Source organism: Panthera uncia, chromosome D1 (genome assembly GCF_023721935.1).
Source record: "Panthera uncia isolate 11264 chromosome D1, Puncia_PCG_1.0, whole genome shotgun sequence".
In the NCBI taxonomy this organism is placed as follows: Eukaryota; Metazoa; Chordata; class Mammalia; order Carnivora; family Felidae; genus Panthera; species Panthera uncia.
The window spans coordinates 30,734,655-30,754,144 of NC_064808.1; the positions used below are offsets into that span (position 1 = coordinate 30,734,655).

The 19,490-nt window shown below is 35.6% G+C and overlaps 1 protein-coding gene across 6 annotated transcripts in view; it reads right to left on the minus strand.

The window, feature by feature from the left end:
• METTL15 (methyltransferase like 15) overlaps positions 1–19,490 on the minus strand; it is a 251,238-nt gene that overhangs the window by 83,221 nt on the left and 148,527 nt on the right. For 5 of the 6 annotated variants that reach the window (XR_007461628.1, XM_049648925.1, XM_049648937.1 and 2 more), the window contains 2 exons: positions 18,551–18,742; positions 14,389–14,567 (listed from right to left, as the gene is read on the minus strand). Coding sequence is in view for 5 of the 6 variants with exons in the window: in XM_049648925.1 (XP_049504882.1) it covers positions 14,389–14,567; positions 18,551–18,742 (371 nt within the window). In the remaining variant the exon portion in view is untranslated. Of the gene's footprint in view, positions 1–4,966; positions 11,446–14,388; positions 14,568–18,550; positions 18,743–19,490 lie in introns of those variants that run through there. The other variant, XM_049648931.1, reaches the window with a different exon arrangement.

The window sequence follows — 19,490 nt, forward strand, 5'->3', positions numbered from 1 at the left end:
TATAATTCTCTCTTTGAGGGATTATTTGCTTATTGCCTGCCCCCCCCCCACACTGAGGCACAAAAAGATTAAATAACTTGTCAAAAATCACACATCCCTTAAGTAGCAAAACAAGGATATGAATGCAGTTCTGTCTTACTTGAAAGCCTATATTCTTCCTGCTATACCACACTGCCACAAGGAAAATAAAAGATGAACAAAATGCTATGATAGTTTAAATCAAAGACTCTATCCAACTCAGGAGATCAGAGATGCAATCATGAAAAAATGGCATTTATGCTGGGTCTTAAGAGTGTAGATGTTTTCAACCAGTGGAAATGTTTTCAACCAGTAGAGATAGAAGGAGAATTTTGTTGTTTTGTTTATTTGTTGTTGTTTTTCCAGGTAGAGGATATAGCATGATCAAAGATATAACCAAGGAAAGTACAAGTCATGTTTGGGGAAAAAGGATGAACAATTAGGTAAGAATATAGGAGGATGATGAGAGAGAAGCATGAAAACTATGGCTCAGGCCAGAGAATGGACCCAAATATGGCAAACTTACGGGATAAAATGCAGCAGCAATGAAGAGCTAATGAAAGTTTTTGAACAAGTAAATTCAATGATTAGTAAAACTGTAATGCCTTAGGGGATTGGTTGGATGTTAATGAATAGAGCAAAACCCACTCAAATTAAGATAACAAAATAATAAAGGATATGTAGGGATCACAAAAAGCCAACTATAGGAAATACCATTAGACTTTATGGGAATTGGAAACCTATCCAACAAGCATTCTTTCCACACTTGTGTTTGTGTGTGCATTTGTGTGTGTGTGCGTGTGTGAACATCTCTTCCGTTTACTGGATGTCTGTTCTTTCTTCAAACTTATTTCCTTCACTCTGCTCATGGTTCCCAGTTCTCTTAACTGTGATTTTCACCTTGCTCTGTACTGACAGAGAGTCAAATCTAGTCTCAATTCTACACTCCCAGTACCATATAATTATAGTTTCTGGGTTTGGTGGCTCACATTTTGAGAAAAGTATCTAATTTATATGACCTAATCAGTTGCTTCTTGGGTGACCTGGTATCAACATGGCTGCCTAGGTGCACTGTTTCTTAATCAGGTATCAGGAACTGGTAGGAGTCTGGGCAATTCTAAAGGAAGAGAGTGTGGGCTGGGCAGACACTTGTAAATATGAGTAACAAATGGATTTAAGGGGAGAGAGTGAAAGCAGGTAAACCTCTAAGGAGGCTCTTGTAATAGTCTACACAAGAAATAACAGTAGTGGTGGTAGGTATGGAAAAGAGAACTTAACCAAAAGCCACAATCAGAGCAGAATTTAATAAATGATCAATGGAAAAATGTGTGTGGGGGTGTGTGTGGCAGAAAATGATGCAAAACTATCTTTGAAGTTTCCATACCAGAGACTAGGAAAATGCCTGATGTAGTTTCATAAGACATTAGACTCTGGGGGGTTTAATATACCTTCCCTTTATGAGAAAATAAAATTGGGACCAGAGAGACAAAGTGACTTAAGTAACAGTCAATTAGTAGTAGAGTAGGAATTAAGACTTGTGGAGATTGGACTTGGCCAGGAAGTGGTGATAAAAATTTGGACCTTGGGTGGGGTAGAAGAAATGGTGCTGCAAGATTTCCAAGAAAATAGGCAAGAACACTATTCCATGGGAAGTGTTAGAGATACAAAAGGAAAGATACCTGTGTTAGTAAAGTGAAGATATAAGAGTAACAGAATTGGGCACTGAATAAGAGAGAAGTGGAAGCTGGTCAGGACTAGGGCTAGTCATGGTCAGGTAGGTATAGAATGTATAAGAAATCAAGTTAGCTGGGAACCAAGAACACTGAAAAGAAGGCTTACTAGTCACCAGTGGTAGTGTGAGTCGGAAGCCAGATTGACATGGTCAGTCAGCCAACTGGCAGCAATTGAATGGAATCCAGGTATTAACATATGCACAACAAACCCAGGAAGAGAAGATGGTTTTGGTGTAGAAAATTATGAATTTGCCACATTACACATTTTGAGATGGGGGTGTTGGCAAGAAATTCAGGTGGAGATGCCCTGTAGACCACTGGAAATATAGGAGTGGACCTCGGAAATGTGATCCTAGCCAGAGGCATATCTGTCTGTCTATCAAATGACCTGCTAAAAGTGACATTCTAGAGAGAAGAGAAGATGTCTCAGTGTAGCCTTATTTTGGTGGGAGTGGGGGGGAAGGAAGAGAAGATCTCAAAATAAGGCTATTAGTCTTGGACAGTAGAGTGGTTTGATTGCCACTGGAGATTTGGGAAGACTATAAATTTTATCATGCTTTGGTAGCATATTAGAACTGTTATACAGCAGTTACACAGCAACTCTTTCAACAAAAGACTACTGAAAAAGACACAAATTACAGGGTCCATTTTGTTTACCTAGGTAGATGAATTAAAGGGGAAAAAACCTCACCACTAGTCATGGCCTCCTTCATTAAAGAACAACTCCTTCTTTAAAGCATTATTTGAATAATTGCAATCCTGAGGAGGACTCTATGGACTGACTGGAACTGTCCTAAGTAGTTCCTTAAGCTTTAGTCACCGTGCTAGCGCCACGTAATTCCAGTGGCAGGCATTTTAAATGGAACTAGTGTAAAATTCTGCCAAACAAGGAGATGCTAAGGATAACTATGGTCCAAATTAAGTCCTTTAGTTTGGGAAACTTGAATACCAGGCCAAGAAAAAGAAAGATGAGGTGATGAGAAAAGAAGGAGAAAGACAGAAACAATTGGCAAAAGAAGCAAAAATTAAAACACACAGTAAAAGATTACTTAAGTAGGAGCCATGAGACAGTAAAAACAAGAAAGATATGAGTAAGCAGAAACTAGTAATCCTGGAAAAAAGTTAGTAGTAGAGAAGAGCCAAACAAAAATAATAATAATTTACTTGAGAAAAGAAGTTTCCTGTTGAGGCTGCAACACAATCGTTGAGTTGCAAAACTGTGTAGCATCCTGAACAACCTTTGAGTTGTCTTCCAGTCTTTCAGAGATCTGTGAAGCTCAGATAACTGTCTTTCTTAATAACATGAATAGCCTTATAATAATTCCTTCTTATTATCACATATACCTTATAATAACCGTTTATCACTTAAGTCTGCCTACATGTGTCTTTGATTTCCACAACCTAAATAGCCAAACATACGTTTTGCTCATCAGGTGAACCCTAGATGGAAAAGGGGAAGGGAAAAAGGAAGAAGCAAGCATTCAATCACAACAAACAAAACAGGATTTCTAAAGGGGATGTGTGTATATGTAAAACCCTCTGAAGACATGCTCATACTATATACATTTATGCATACAAGTGTGTGTGTGTGTGTGTGTGTGTGTGTGTGTGGTAAATCAGTGGATGAAATAAATAGGAAGAACTGGAGATAACAGAACAAATCAGCACAAAATATGAGATAACTGTGTATATTTACTATTTAAAATGTTAAGATTTAAAATAATTGATAGAGACTATGATGAAAGAATAAGAACAAGAGTATTTTTTAAAAATAGAACTTGCAGGGATGAATAGTGAATTTAAAAATTCCACAAGTGGGTTAACAGCAGATTAACTATCTCTTTAAAAGAGACTTAGCAAATCAGTAAAGGATCTTACCCAGATTGTAACATACAGAGACAAAGACACAGGAAATATGAGAGACGTGGTGAGGAATAAGTGCTGCCCAGGAGTCAAGAAAGTAAAGGAAACAAATATGGAAAGAAATAATATCTGATATTTCCAGAAATAGAAATATTAAAGAAGTTTGTTTTGTTTCATTAATGATCAATAAAAACAAAGTCACAACCAAGTACATCACAATTAAACAACAATGACAGGAAAATCTTTAAAGGTAGCCAGAGAAAGAAAAAGACCAACCATAAAATAATGACAGTTAGACTTTTCATCAACTATGATAAATGTCAAGAGACGATAAAATATTACCTTCAAAGAACTGAGTGAAAATATTCATAAAACTGTTGACTTTATACTCAACTAATTATCATTCAAAAGTGAGGGCAAAATGAAGATATATTTAGACAAAGTTTGAAAATATATCACTCACTGATCTTCAGTGAAAATATCAGAATATGTACTTGGGTAAGAAGAAAACTGATCCCAGAAAGGAGTGGGGAGTATATGCTAAGGAGAAAAAAAAGTAAACATGATGCTATATGCAAATAAGCACTAACTATGAAGACTACTATCTAAATAGGGGAAAATCACTTTTTTGTTAATTCTTAGAAGATGAAAACTTCGTATTTATCACTTACGCAATTTCATCAGTGCCTACAACAAAGTGGAGTCACAATAAATACTTGATTAAATAAATTTGTGATGTATAAATAAAATGTGTCTCCTCTCAATGTTAGGTCAAATTCCCTGCTTTGCTAATGAGGAAACTGAAAATATAGAAGACTGACCCAGTATTGTGTGACATATTGAACCTGATCCACCCTTTAGAGAACAGGAAAGATATTACAATGCCAAGAAGATTATGACAGTTTCTCTTATTACTGTAGGTTTGAGTCTACTAACAATAGAAAGTGCCTATTGCTGAAGAAACTAGTTGGTTGGGAAATTTTATTATTAGCTGTCTCTTATCTCATCCATGTTCTAAACATCACAAGAACTACAAAGAAATGGACACTGATGAATTCATTCAAGAAATATTAATTAAACACCTATCATAAGCTAAATACTATATTAGGTGTTGAAGATGTAACAATGAAAAAGATATATCTAATCCTTGTTCTCAAAGAGTTAGTAGTCCAACTGATAAGAAAGTCATTAAATGAATACTCATGCATTATGAGAATGTAGGAAGTCCTACTGCTTACTGTGTACTACATGCAAATGTAAGGGGAGAATATACGTTCTCTGGTTTATCATATGGAATGAGATTCTAAGTAATTAAAAATATGTAAGGCAGTATATAGTCACATAAAGAATAAATGGGTAAAATAAATTAAAATGCAAAACTACTATATTCTTTAAGAAAAACTTTTTTTTAATGTTTATTTATTTTTGAGAAAGAGAGACAGAGACAGAGCTTGAGCAGGGAGGGGCAGAGAGAGAGGGAGACACAGAATCTGAAGCAGGCTCCAGGCCTGTACAGAGCCCAACATGGGGCTCAAACCCACAAACTGCAAAATCATGACCTGAACTGAAGTCAGACACTTAACCAACTGAGCAGCCACCCAGGCTTCCCAAAACTGCTAATTCTTGACAAAAATAAAAAGATGGGGAAAGACACAAAACAATTACATACATAAAAGATACGAAAAATTAATATGGATTCCTTTTATTTTTAAATTCTGAGGAATATCTTTTCCAGATATTCCATAATTTCTCAACTTCACAAAACAAAAGATATAACAGAAAATAATTTGAAAGCTTTTGTGTTAGTTTTTCATTATAATTAAAGCTTGGACATCAAATCTACTCTCATTCACTATTCCCCCTCCCAGCCCTAGAAATCTAACCTTTGATCTTTATCAACCTATTAACATCTGGGGTTCTCTTTCTCTGACAGTCTTTTGGGGTGGTTTAAACATTTAAACTTTGAAAATGAAAGCAGATGCTTGTCTTCAAAATATGTTCCCAATGTATACATATAACTGCTGATGTCTGAAACCTACTCTTTGGAAAAGTGCTGCACAGTTGATCCTCTCAGTACTTTTAGGGTGAAGTAAAGACAGGTAATTGTACCTACCATGTAGATGAGATCTGAATCATGTTAATCTCAAAAACAGGATGGTAGTACAAATATAGAAGACTGCTTTATCTTAATTCTTAAATCAAGAGCTCTTGTAAATATCTAGCACCAAATTCTTAAAACTTCTGAATAACTAGTTACAGGAACAAATAATCTTTCTTCTTCTTCTTCTTCTTTTTTTTTTTTTCTAATCAATAAAGGTAAGGACAAGATGGCCAGGCTATTTATATACATCTTTGCAAAATTAATACCAATGTGAAAACTACTATATGCAGAACATACAATACCAGCAGATCACTTTAATTTTCACCTGTAGAAGTACACAAAATATAACATAAGAAATGGGATAAGAAATAAGTAAAGGGATGCATTTCTCTTCTCTTGTTCCATAAAAGCAGTTTGAAATTCGGCCATAATCATTAAGACTTAGAGGACTTGATTATGCTGAATTATTGTTCTAAAAATCTAACCCAACTCAAGGTCACATTTAGGATAGTGGATACCAAGATAATGGGGGGAATTTTAGGGATTTGGAATTCCACTGGGTTTTGGGATTGGACTCTGAATTGCCTATCCTGTACTCCCTTCAGCCCTTTGAAATCCTACCTGCTATTTGTTCATTCCTTTTTTACTTCTGCGATTACTGAGTATCTACTGTGTGCCATGCACTTTTCTATAGATAGCTATCACTTCTCCCCCTAAAGACTCAACTCAAAGGTCTCCTTTCTGTAACTTCTACTTAACCCTTCTCCACAATAAATTAAACCCTCTCACTACATCAAAATCAACTTTCTCCCTTCTCTGGGTTCCCATACCTTTTCATTCATGACTCTACTCTATACAGCACTTATCACAGGGTGACAGAGTGAGCTGCTTTTATGACTCTCTCCCATATGAGAGATGTGAGATCCTGGAAGACTGAGCTGTCAGCATCCTCCAGCAACAGTTCACACTGTACCTTAATTATGAGAAAGGGATCTAGGGTAGCGTCCTAAATAAGAGCACAGAATCTATAGTGAGATTACTTCTAATTCCAGCTCCATGTGACAAGAGACAAGTTACCTAGACTCTGTGCTTCAGTTTACTCATATATAAAATGGGGATAAAAACAGTACCCACCTTGTAGGTTATTGAGGATTGATTTAATACATGAAAATAATTTAGGATAGTGTCTTATATTTGCTCAATAAGTGTTAGCTAGCATTCATCATAATCATCATCATCATATCACCATCATCATCAAATTAGGCTTGGGCCACCATTACTTGGGATTAGGGCAATCCCTGCTCCCCACGTGATACTTCAAACTGAGAATGGCCAGGTTTTTAGAAGGAAAAAAGATTTTTCAGGTTTCTTTCTTTCTTTCTTTCTTTCTTTCTTTCTCTCTTTCTTTCTTTCCATATTTCATTTTTTTCTGAGTTGGGCTTCTTGTACAGAATGTCTCTTGGAAAAATTACTTATTAAAATAAGAAATAAGTTTACTTATGAAATGTCATTTGATAATTTAGTTGGCACGAAGTTACCATACTAATGTACACAGTGTATAACAGATTGAACTCAAGAGATTTAAATGACAGAATAACTGCATTATCATAGGTGGTGACAATGACAACTGTAACTCACTGGCAAGCCATCCAAATTTGACTGTAGGTTTGACCATACTACAGAGTGACAGATCGACCAGAGAGTGACAAATGAACTCTCTGATATCTTCATTTATTTCATAATCATGGCAATGTTAGTATACAGAGTGCTTTTGGGGGAAGATGGAGGAAGTAACATGTAAGCTATTAAAACAATAAAAGGATGGCAAACTGGTCTAATTAATTTCATCAGGAAAAAGTTGCACTAAAATTTGATGGCAATGACTACTTCTTAACGAATGCTACACTTCATTTATTTTGTATTTTGGATGTTTCTCTCCAGATTAACAAAGCTTTGTTGGAAAAATATAATGATTTCAGATACAAGCAGAGGCATAAGCTATTAATGTTACTGTGGAAAGATATACCTTATATGCCAGTGCAGAAAAAAAAAAAAAAAAGATTCTTCTTTTTTTTCTAAAAGTCACATAATCCCTAAGGGAAGAAAAGCTTGGAATGAAGCAATTAGCCTATCACAAATCACACGGTTTGGCTGTGGACAGGTATTCATTGGTATAAGATCACAGTCATAGTTCTGACTACTGCACTTGTTTGTTCCCTGGATCTTCTCAGGTCTGGATAGAGAGAAGTAGAAAATGCTTATAGTTGTATATACACTTTACAATTCACAGAGAACTTTCTTACATACCACCATCTCATTTATTGGTCATAGCAAGAATTAGTTATTCTTCTTTTCCAGATGAGGAAATAAGGATCAGAGAAGAGAAGTGATTTACTCAAGTTCACAGAGCACATAAATAGCAGAATCAGACAAAGAACTTGAGAATTTTTGATTCCATGTCCTAGGGAGTCTCATCTATTCCTCAAGCTGTTTTAATTTATACTGTACTTGGATGCTTAGGTCTCCCCCCTCTTCAGTGTGAAGGGGAAAGTACAATTGATTCTCAGTAACACCTAACAACTTATACTTTTTCCCTGAATTTTCATTTTACCTTGGCTGGGAATGTACACATCTTTTTATTGATTTATTTGTTCAACAAGCATTCATTAAGATCTGGCCATGTACCCAGTTCATGAGTCAGAATAAAGGTTACATAGAAGTTTCAGTCAGGGAATAAAGTCTATATATTTAATCAACAAGAATCAAACAAATCTAAGAAACCTACCCCCTCCGTTTTACCTTTCAAAAATTGATATTGTATGCCTTCTGTCACTTTTTGATTATCAGTGCATTGATTATATATTTTGTGAATTTGAATCTAAATTCCAATGATCTGAAAAGCATACTTTGATTTTGGCATGTGCTTGGAAACTGAGTGAATTTCAATATTACAAAACATAGTTACATTATGAACAAAATAACAAATGGTCATAATCATCAATTTTATTCACTTCCATTTCAAGATGAGAAAGAAAAGGCCTAGAACTGTTCGAGTCTACACAGGAAGCAAGCAGAACCAGGACTTGAACTAAACTCTCTTTGTTAAACTGAATTTAATAATTAAGTTTCCCTTGATGTATCTAGAGAATGGAAAGAACAATGGAATATGGAATAAAATATGGACAGCCTTTTGAGACAATATTCAGAGGTATGTCTAGAACCAATCCCATTTTTTAAGCCTCTGTAAATCAAATATACACAAATTCTGCAAAATCTAGACCACAGCCATGTTTTTAAAAAAATTAAGTACATAAATCTTTTTCCTGGGGAGCTGGAGGGATTTTTATATGTATCATTTCCCATTATTAAAGATTCTTAATTAATAAAAATATTTTATTAGTGTTATTTTTCTTACCAGCACCTCTAAAGAATAAGGGAATAAAAATATCATTTCAGTCTAAAAATGAATAAACTAAAATACTGGGAAGGCAGTGTGTTTTTCTAATTTACCTGAGTACTTTAGTGTTAATGTTATTAGTGCATATTGGTGTGGGAGAGATTCAGTTTATGGTCTACAAGACTGAACACCAATTTTTTACTAACATTGATGTTATTTCACTGAATACCAACTGTATAAAAGCAGAATCTTCCCGGATCTATGTGATTTTCTTTATTTGATAAATTAACCTTGAAAAAGCATTTACCAAATGTCTTCCAAGGGCCAAAATTATGATAAGTGCTGGGGACACCCTGATGAGTAAAAGAGTCACAGCAGTGCCCTCACAGTGCTTAGTATCTGGAGCAGCGACATCCAATAAAAATATAATGCAATCTACATATGTGATTTAAAAATTTCTACAGCCACGTTAAAAAAGTAAAAAGAAACAGGTAAAGTTAATTTTAATACTGTATGTAACTCAATAATTTATAAAATGTTACCATTTCAACATAGAATGAACATATAAATTTTTGAGACACATTAAATTCTTTTTTCAAACTAAGGTGTGTATTTTACATATATGACCTCTCAATTAGGAGCAGCCGCATTTCAAGAACTCCAAAGACACATGGGGCTACTGGCAAGTGTACTAGATAGTATAGGTCTAGGGGAGAAGTTAAATAGAAAGCAATAAGAACAGTGTCAGTGCTTCGGCAGGGAAATTCAGCACTATGGGGAGCATGTGGGAGAACACCTCAACTAACTAATCTGTGTAGAGCTAGAAAAACCTTCCTGGAGGAAGTGACACTTTTAACTAAAGCTCACAAGGATGAGCTGGCATTAACTACAGGAGAGGATAGGGGTTGGGCACTCTAGTGTAATGTTAATAATATCCAAGGCCTGTAAGAGTAGAGGGACTGTGGTGTGCCGGAAAGACACGACCATCAGGACTCTAGCATGGCCGGAACGGAGATTACTATGGAGAAGCAACAGAGATGAAAACGAAAAGGTAGAAACCGGTCCATGAAAAGCTTTGCAAGCCATGTAAAGGAATTTGGACTTTATTCTAAGGAATTCATCCTTTCTAAAGACTTAAGGCCTCTATTTATGGAACTAGCAATTTCAGACTGAAATGTGCTCCTCTTCACTGAAATACAAGGGGGGAGTAAGATAGATGGAGATGAAAAGGCTAAAAAGCAAGATGACCACTTATTAGAGGTAATGAAGAATTTGGCTCTACATTAAATTAGTCCCTCAGGCCATTTTCAAGTCTTAAATTTCATAAATCCAATTTTTCAGCTATAACTGCATTAGAATAGAAACTATGCTTAACAAAATGTGACTTGTTATTTATAAATTATTTTTGGAGGGAACACTATCTAACATGTGTGACATATTAACATTGAAATTTCTGCCTAGCAGTTCTGAATAGTGTGTATGAATAGTGAAGTCCCACAGGTCGTTTTTGGAATTATAAATTACTAATTTGGTAATTTACAAAGTAATCCATGGTAGTTATAAGTTTCCTGCCTCAATTTGCAGCCTTGAATCTGTCTTCTGGTGCTGATAGGATATGGAAGAGTACTGGACTATATTCATTTGTACTAGTGAAATGCACCAGGCTCTAGGTTCTACAAATTACAACTTACTTACTTGAATTATTATATAATCCCACTAAGTATATTGTGATTATAAGTGTGGTGGTCTTCCTTGTCCTAATGGATTATTAGCTTTTTGAAAGCAAGGGGAATGATTTATATTTCCATCAATATATGGGTTTTACCATGTGTCAGGAACTGTGGCATATTTCCCAGAGTGCCTGGATAATCTTGAACATATTTAGCATGAATTTATTAGAACCAGAAAAGATGTCCAGATATAGTCACAGCATATTATAGCTTGACAAAATACATGTTTGTTAAATAAAGATATTGCTTAGGAGCTGTACCAGCTTGAATAGTGTCCCCCCAAGTTTGTGTTTACCAGGAAGCTGTGAACGCGACTTTATTTCAAAATAAGGTACTTGCAGATATAATCAAGTTGAGGACATACTCTGTTAGGGTAGGCGCTAAATCCAATATGACTGGTGTCTTTATACTAAAGATAAATTTGGACACAAAAAACATGTATGGGGATAGTGAGAGTGGAGGCAGAGACTCAGTGATGCATACACAAGCCAACGAACACCAGGGATTATTGGCAAGTGCCAGACACAAGGTAGCGTCAAGGAGGTAGCTATTCTCCCCCAGAGCCCTGCTGATACCTTCATTTAGGACTTCTGGCCTCCAGAACTGTGAAAGAATAAATTTGTGTTATTTTAAGCCACCAAATATGTGGTACTTTGTTAATACAGCACTAGGAAATGAAACTAATAGAGGAACCTTCCTGGGCCCTCCATTGCTTCCCATCTTCATGGATTAGCTCTCTTAAGAGACTTCTGTTTAATGGACTTGACAGATTAATCCCTTTCTCTGTTAAACTGTCTCAGCATGGTATTTTACTCTCGAATATTCCTATACAGTCCTGCTTCCACCAAAAGAGCTGTAAGCCAAGAGCACTTACTATTGCCATTAAATAATTCAATCAAATGTTACATAAACTGGTGAAATATGAATGCAAAAGGAAAGACATCTGCTGTTCCCATGAAAAGTAAATTGGAGACTTTGGAGAGTCTTAATAAAGATAAGTCATGTAAAAAATGCAATCAAATTAGATGTAGGTGAGGTAATTATGAAAGATTTAAAAAATTATGAAAATGTAGAAAATTAAGAAAATCTAGAAAATATGCTCAGATTGCTTTGTAAGTACCTTTGAACTCTAAGTTCGTTTTAATAAAAATAAAATCAGCGCTTGTAGAAGGGTATGCCATGGGTATGGTTTATGTAAGAATGGACTTTGTGGAACTGCAATTAGGACCTAAGCATCTCCATATATATAAATATGGATAGGTTCTATAAATTCTCCCCATGTACCAACTTTTTCTATTACCCACACAATCACAACTTCAGACTACAACAAATAAGAGGGTTTCCACTATAAGTAGAAAAACCTTGTTTACTATTACCATTTTTTAATCTAGTCACCTCTGACCCATTTTTCATTAGTACTCAGTATAATGTCTGGTATATACCAGCCTCTTCCAAAATATTTTGTGAATGAATGAGCATAAAATGCAAACTGTTTTTTTTTATGTTTTTTCCTTTTCTACAGAATTATATCATCATCAATAAAGTTGTATTATTATGGGCTGATTTGAACTATAAAAATGGACTCATTATGGGGAACTCAATCTTTTAATGGCATTTATTAAAGCCTACACATATATGAATATTCTCACTTTTACAATATCATTTGTTATAGCCCTAATACGTTTTTCACATCATAATCTTTCTGAAAGTACTTAAATTGTTTCTATTCTACATCTTGATATAATTTCTCTGTAATGCCAGTGTTAGTACCCCAAGTTCGAAGATTAGGACCTTGAGACCAAAAAATTAATATCTTAAAGGCAAAAATACCCAGTTATGCCTCTGATTCTAGATTAGTACAGACTCTGTCATTAATTAGGCTGTATACCTTCGAGGATACTATTGACCCTCTCAGAGTCGCAGTTTCTTCAGTTATCAGATGAGGTTTTTGATTGGCTGACTGTCCTCAGCCCTAGTCTTCATTTTCAGCACCAGAAAATTCTGGATTTTCTTATGAATAAAAAATGTGACTTTTCACTGTCATCATTTCCATATGGGAGACAGAGAACAACACATATAGCTAGTTAAATCATGACAAAAAGATAAGGTAAGGTGGTAATGTTTAGTGAGTATGGGCTGAAAAGAAAGGGACACAAGACAGAGAGTGAATTAATGCAGCCTACTAGTACAAACTCTTTTTGGGAAACAAATACAATGGCATATTTTATGATCATCTAACCCACAAGAATTGTGCTCTTAGTTGCCTAAAGGAATCTCAGTGGTAAGTTGGAAGGGCCTTGAGGTATATATAAAGCTTAAAACATTTAAAGACTTGGTCAGCTCTTTATATTTTATTATTCTAACTAAGTAAAATATAGTCTTATTAAGTTATGTCATAAAACAATTGCTATATGATCCCTAAATCTTGATCTGAATGAATTTATAATCAAGCTTTATTCCTTAAATTATAGATAATATTAAGATTAGAGACAACCAATATCAGGTTCTTTTTACAAGTTATACAATTATTTATTTTTCTCCACTTCTTTAGCTACTTAGGTAACTTAATAGGGGCCATGGGAAAGAAATCCTAATACATTTGGTAAATAAAAATGATGTAGGGTTTCAGATGGCCCACAAGACAAAGAATGTAACATGAATTCTGTTAAATAACTGCAGGAGTTGTATTTTTGCCTTGGAAAACTTTCATCATGGAACACAGCTGTGAAACAACTTTGGCTTCAAACAGAAAGGCTATAATAAAGCGCCTCCTAGCTAGACTTAAGTTCAAGAGGTTTATGGTGGCGAACAGCAGAAAAGATGAAATGTTTCAATAAGCCCCTCAGGCTGATTTAGTTAGCATTCACAAAGTGGAATAACCTATACATCACATACCCTTTGTTAGCTGGTTGTTTAGAATAGATGTATGAGTCACTAGATTTTATTTTAGCAGTTGGGCAATGCAATTCTCCTTTTGCCCAAAATATTAAAATGCAGAAATGTGAAACTAAGAGAGGTAATGTCAGATCTTATACAGAATGCTTATCAACCACTGTGATGGATCAAGAAATTCTGCTCTCACCATTCCATGTTGCACCTTGGTAGGCACAATGATAAATTACCTCTCATGAAAAAACAATCTATTGTTCAACTAATCAGCAACTATAGTATATTTTCTTAAATTGTGTGGGGAGAGGTGCTGGGTGAGGGAAGCTTGCAGAACCAAAAGAAAGCTGATATAGAGAGAAAGATAGGCAAGATTCTATCCTGAATGATTTTAAGTACAAATGAATCCCTCTGGGAGTTTGGAGGATATGTGTATATATGTGTGTGTGTGTGTGTCTGTATATATGTGTGTGTGTGTGTCTGTATATGTGTGTGTATATATATATATATATACACACACACATACATATGTGTGTGCGTCTGTGTGTATATATATATATATATATATATATACATATATACACAGACGCACACATACACATACATATATTAGTGTTGTTTTTTTTTCTCTGAGACACTGTTCAGAATTAATGAGGGTACCTGCAACGATGCTGGCAAGCTGCTGGGTTCTGGAGATGGGGTAGAGGCTGCGAGCCTGAACGATTGCTGAAGCGATTTTCTTGGCATGCTTCTCCTCCCCGTATGTTCTCAGGATGGAGGCAAGTGCCTGTTGATCTAAAGCGTTCACAACATCAGCTGCGGTGGGCATGTCAGGGTACCTACGCACAAGAAGAGCCAATTAGTTCGCTGACGTCAGTTTTCATTGACAAGAGGTGAGACTTCAGAGTACTGAAGTCAGGCATACACACACAGTCTAAGCATCTGAGGTTTTTCAAGTCAGAGACTGAAATCTTACACAAATGAAATAGATTTTCCATTTCAAATACCCATCATAATGGCAAGAGGGGATTGTGTGTGACATTCATCAAGGTCAAAGGCAGCAGGAAATTAAAATATTTTACTAACATTTAATTCACGAAGTTATTATTCCTTATGCAGATTTCCCCTAAGCCAAAATAATGGAAAATGTTTGGATTTAGTTTGTTGAAAATTTAAACTACCATTTGATTTTTTTTCACTATAAGAAGATACAAGATACAAGATACTGACATATTTAGATGAGCCTATATCCCAGGAACTTAACTAAATCTGAGATTATAAAGTAACCGAGTACTGATATGGGAGCACAAATTGAACTTAGAAAGTCTATACAAGAAGGTACTCCCAGTCAGTTTCCCTCACAAAAAACTGAACAATCTTAATAACAATAATGTATATTACTTCAAATATTTAACGATATTGGCTTATAAACTCAGGACTAAAGTCACCATGGGGTAAAACTTAGTAATCAAGAAACAGTACTAAATAAGCCTAAGACAATAATTTTAGGTGGTGGAGACAAAGGAAAACCTTTAGCCAAACAGAACAGATCACATAGTAGGAAACAGCATTCACTCTGTCAGACCATTGCAGTTTACTTTCCTTTAGGGAAATGTGCCAAGGAATTCTAAATGATGAACGAACCGAGAACTTACTTATTGGTAAGACAGCTTTGTTAACAGTATTGTTACTACTCCTGTAATTAATACGTTGGATTGATTGCCAGTATCACACTGTGAGGACTTTAAGTAATAAGGATATGGTAGAGCTTTAAGGCCTAAGAGGGGGGTTGTAAAGAAACACCTGAAAATCCCTTCTTAAAAATAATAACCTGAACCTTGTTAACATATCTAGTGCCTCCAGGAGAATGGCTTGTCCCCTATTTTGTTATGATCTCTCTCTCTCTCTCTCTCTCTCTCTCTCTCTCTCTCTCTCGCTGTGTGTGTGTGTGTGTGTGTGTGTGTGAGAGAGAGAGAGAGAGAGAGAGAGAGAGAGAGAGAGAAGGCAACATTGCTTTCCAGATCTGCCTCATTTTTTTTAGCTGCCATGACACCCCCAGACCAATGAACATCCTGTAAGGTAGTCCTGTTTCCATCTCAATAGGCTTTGTTCTGCTAATAATAATAATAACAACAACAATGAGGAGGAGTCAGATCCACATAGATTAGAATACCTGACTTGCTATTCACACTGAGTAAGACTTTTAACTTACTGAAACCTCAATTTCTAACCTGTAAAATGAAAGTAACCATGCTTTACTCATAGGATTGTTGGGAGAATTAAGGGTGCATGCAGCTGTAAAGCAGATAGTAGAATGTCTGGCACACAGAGAAGGTCAATGAATGTGCATGTCCCCTAGATCTTGCCCATTCCTAAATTTTCCCATCATCATTCTTGGCCTCATTGACAAAATCCCTGCTACATCTTACCTAGTTGTGCATTCAACTGCCCAAAACCACTGAGCATCAAGATAAACCTTATTAATGATGGTAAATTCAGACCCAAGGGACAAGGTCCAGTTCTACCAGGACAACTCTGAGATTAGTATAGATGGACTTAGCAGTTCTTTATAATACCTTTCTACTTTTAAGTGAGACAATTAAAACAGCATTTTGCTCAAATAGAGTTCAGTGAATAATGGGCATCATTTTATTTTACTCTCATTCTAACATTGAATAGCAATGTACAGGTTTCCATTGTTCCACAAGACAAAAGGGGCAACACTATGAAAAGCTGACAACATCAGGGTAGGCATTCATAATGAAGAAGTCAAAATCTGCCCCCCCCCAACTTAACAGGTAAAAGATTTTAACGGTTCTCCAGAGATTTAAAATGACTACATTAACAACAGAAGGAAAATATTAACATAAGTGGAAATTTATTTATTAACTTTCAGGGAAGAATACAACTAACAACAGTTAGACCTACAAGTACTTGAAGCTGTGAACTAACTAAACTATGCTGTAAGATTCTAGTGATAAACGGAACAGGTTAAGAAAGCCTCTTGTGTCCACCTTCACCACAGATATATCAGCCTCCAGGATCTGACTGGCCATACTTTTTGGCGTGGCCTCCCTCTCCCCATGATACCACTGGGTAAACATTGCACATATTTACCATGATTCTCCTTTTCTATGAATTCATGCGAATGAACTCCCTTTTTCTGAATGCCATATACTTTCTTCAGATCTGTTAATATCTTTGATCAGGTTATACAGTCTGGGCTATCTACCTGGAAGCCACCCTGCTTTCTAAGATATATTTGCTAAACTCAAATCTCATCCATTATGTATTGACTTAGAGTTTAATGTTTAAGGAAAATTTTATTTTCAGGTTCTTAGGGGAAAACCTCAAGAACCCTGATTCACAACTACAATTTGCTGAGAACTTTTTACATTAACAATATGGGGATTTACTACCATTAACTAGAAGCTTTGTTCTTCGTATTTCAGAAGGCATCCTCCTTAACAAGACATAGGAACAGCAGTAATTTGCTTGACATTTTATTACCTCTGCACAACAACCTCAATCTCCAAACATGAAAAGATATTTGACCTTTACTATTAGTCACTGCTTTTTAAAGGATTTTCATTATTTTCTTTTATGATCACATTCTTCATTCAATGAATGCCAACTTGGGAAAAAGAAGGTATAAGACTCAGAACAAAAGGTTCTAGCAAGTATGGGTCACAATCCAAGTTACTAGGTCATATCAGAACATGGGGAAAAGGCTATCTGTGAATAATTAGCATTGGACAAAGAAGTTTGTGGGAAAAGAAGTCAAAGTCAACTCAATATGAATTTGCTGACTTGAATTGGACATTAAATTTCTTATATATAGGTCCTTTGAATAGACTGTAAGAAATTTTGGAAAACCTGTTTCTCAGTAGAAATGTTTATGCAGGTCTAGAATTGCAGATTAGTAAGAGTAACAGAATGGTTTGCTTATTCAGATATAAGAAAATCTAACATTTCTCTTAGAAGATAAGGTTCCCAAAGGTAGGGGCCATGATACATAATTTGGCAGTGGTGGTGGGACATGAAATAAGGGAGAAAAACATGGTTAAGCTTTGTAGGAACAGGCTGTTCAGTCCCTAAGCCAGTGTTAGGCATAGAGACAAGTGCTAATCTAAGCTTTACACGTTAATTTGGATTTAAAAGAACTTACCCTATACTTTACTAGAATGTGAGCCTCATTGTGTTCAAATGTACCTATTTGAATAATGGAATAATGGAGAACAAACTAGTATTTCCATGGTGGTGAGGAATGAATAGGAGGTGTAAAGCTGTCCTATATATAGTACTATGTGGATACAGTACCATAAACTGTAATTTCCCTGGAGAATGTTAAATAAAAGTGACTATACAAGAGACAGCACAAAACACACAATCACTGACCCCTAGAATCCTGCATTTCATGCAGGATTCAAAAGAATATGTGTTAAGTAGAGTTCCTTTTACATCTCACAAGAGGCATAGTTGGGCCTGCATAAAAATGGATCCATTGTTTCAGATTCACATTAATCAATATTGTAAGCAGTCTAAAAGCCCATATTGTATCTATAAAAAAGATAATTAGTATGAAAGTTATCCTCCTCACTATTTTGTGTAAAGACAGCAATGATTTTTCTTTTAGAATCTCAAATCTAGAGAAACACTAAAATCTATAATGAGTAGCAAACAAAACTGATTTATTATGTATGGATAGTGTTAGGTGTGGGCGTGTGATGGGAATTCTGCAGTCTTAAAAGGAAATTAAATTCAGGGTGTTTTTGCAAAATTGATTTCTTGTTGTGAGGAGAAATGCTTTATCAATACTCACCTGCCACCATCCATTCTCATGTCCAAGGGGCCGTCCTTCCGAAGGGAAAAACCTCTTTCAGGAGCATCAAGTTGCATGGAGGAACACCCAAGATCCAAAAGAACTCCATCCAAAGTCCCTGGCTGCACTCCAGCTTTCATTAATAAGGCTTCTGCCTGGCTGAACTGGCCTAGCATAGCTCGGATCTGTTTACTGTGAATAAACCCAGGAGATGGGAGAAAAGACTTCTGCTTTATTAAATTCTTAAGGTCTATGATCAATGAAAGGAAGTGTATCCTATTATTAGCTTATTTAACCAATATATATTTATACCAACCACATGTTTAGTACTACATAAAGACATTTGGAAATGGAAACTTTACATCCTTGGTTTCAACACCAGAGGTGATTTAATGTAATTTTAGTTTTGCTAATAAATGTAATTTATTGTATACCTATGTGAAGGTATACAATAAGTCACTGAATTTGCAAAATCCCTTTGTCGGATCAGGTCATTCACTATTTTCTTAAAAAAATAAATCTTAAATCTATAGGTTAGGAAAAAAAGCACATATCATTTATCAAAAGAATAAATTTAGGGATAACAAATGCTGATGAGGATGTGGAGAAAAGGGAACTGTGCACTGTTGGTGGGAATGTAAATTAGTGCAGCTACTATGGAAAACAATGCAGAAGTTCCTCAAAAAATTAAAAATAGAATTACCATAGGATCCAGCAATTCCACTTCTGTAAATATATCAAAAGGAAATGAAAACATTCTGTTCAAGATATGTGCACCCCCATTTTCATAGCAGCATTATTTACAATAGCCAGAACATGCAAACAACTTAAGTGTCCACCAAAAGATGAATAAAGAAGCTGCATACACACACACACACACACACACACACACACACACAGGAATATTATTCAGCCATAAAAGAGGAAGGAAGTCCTGTCA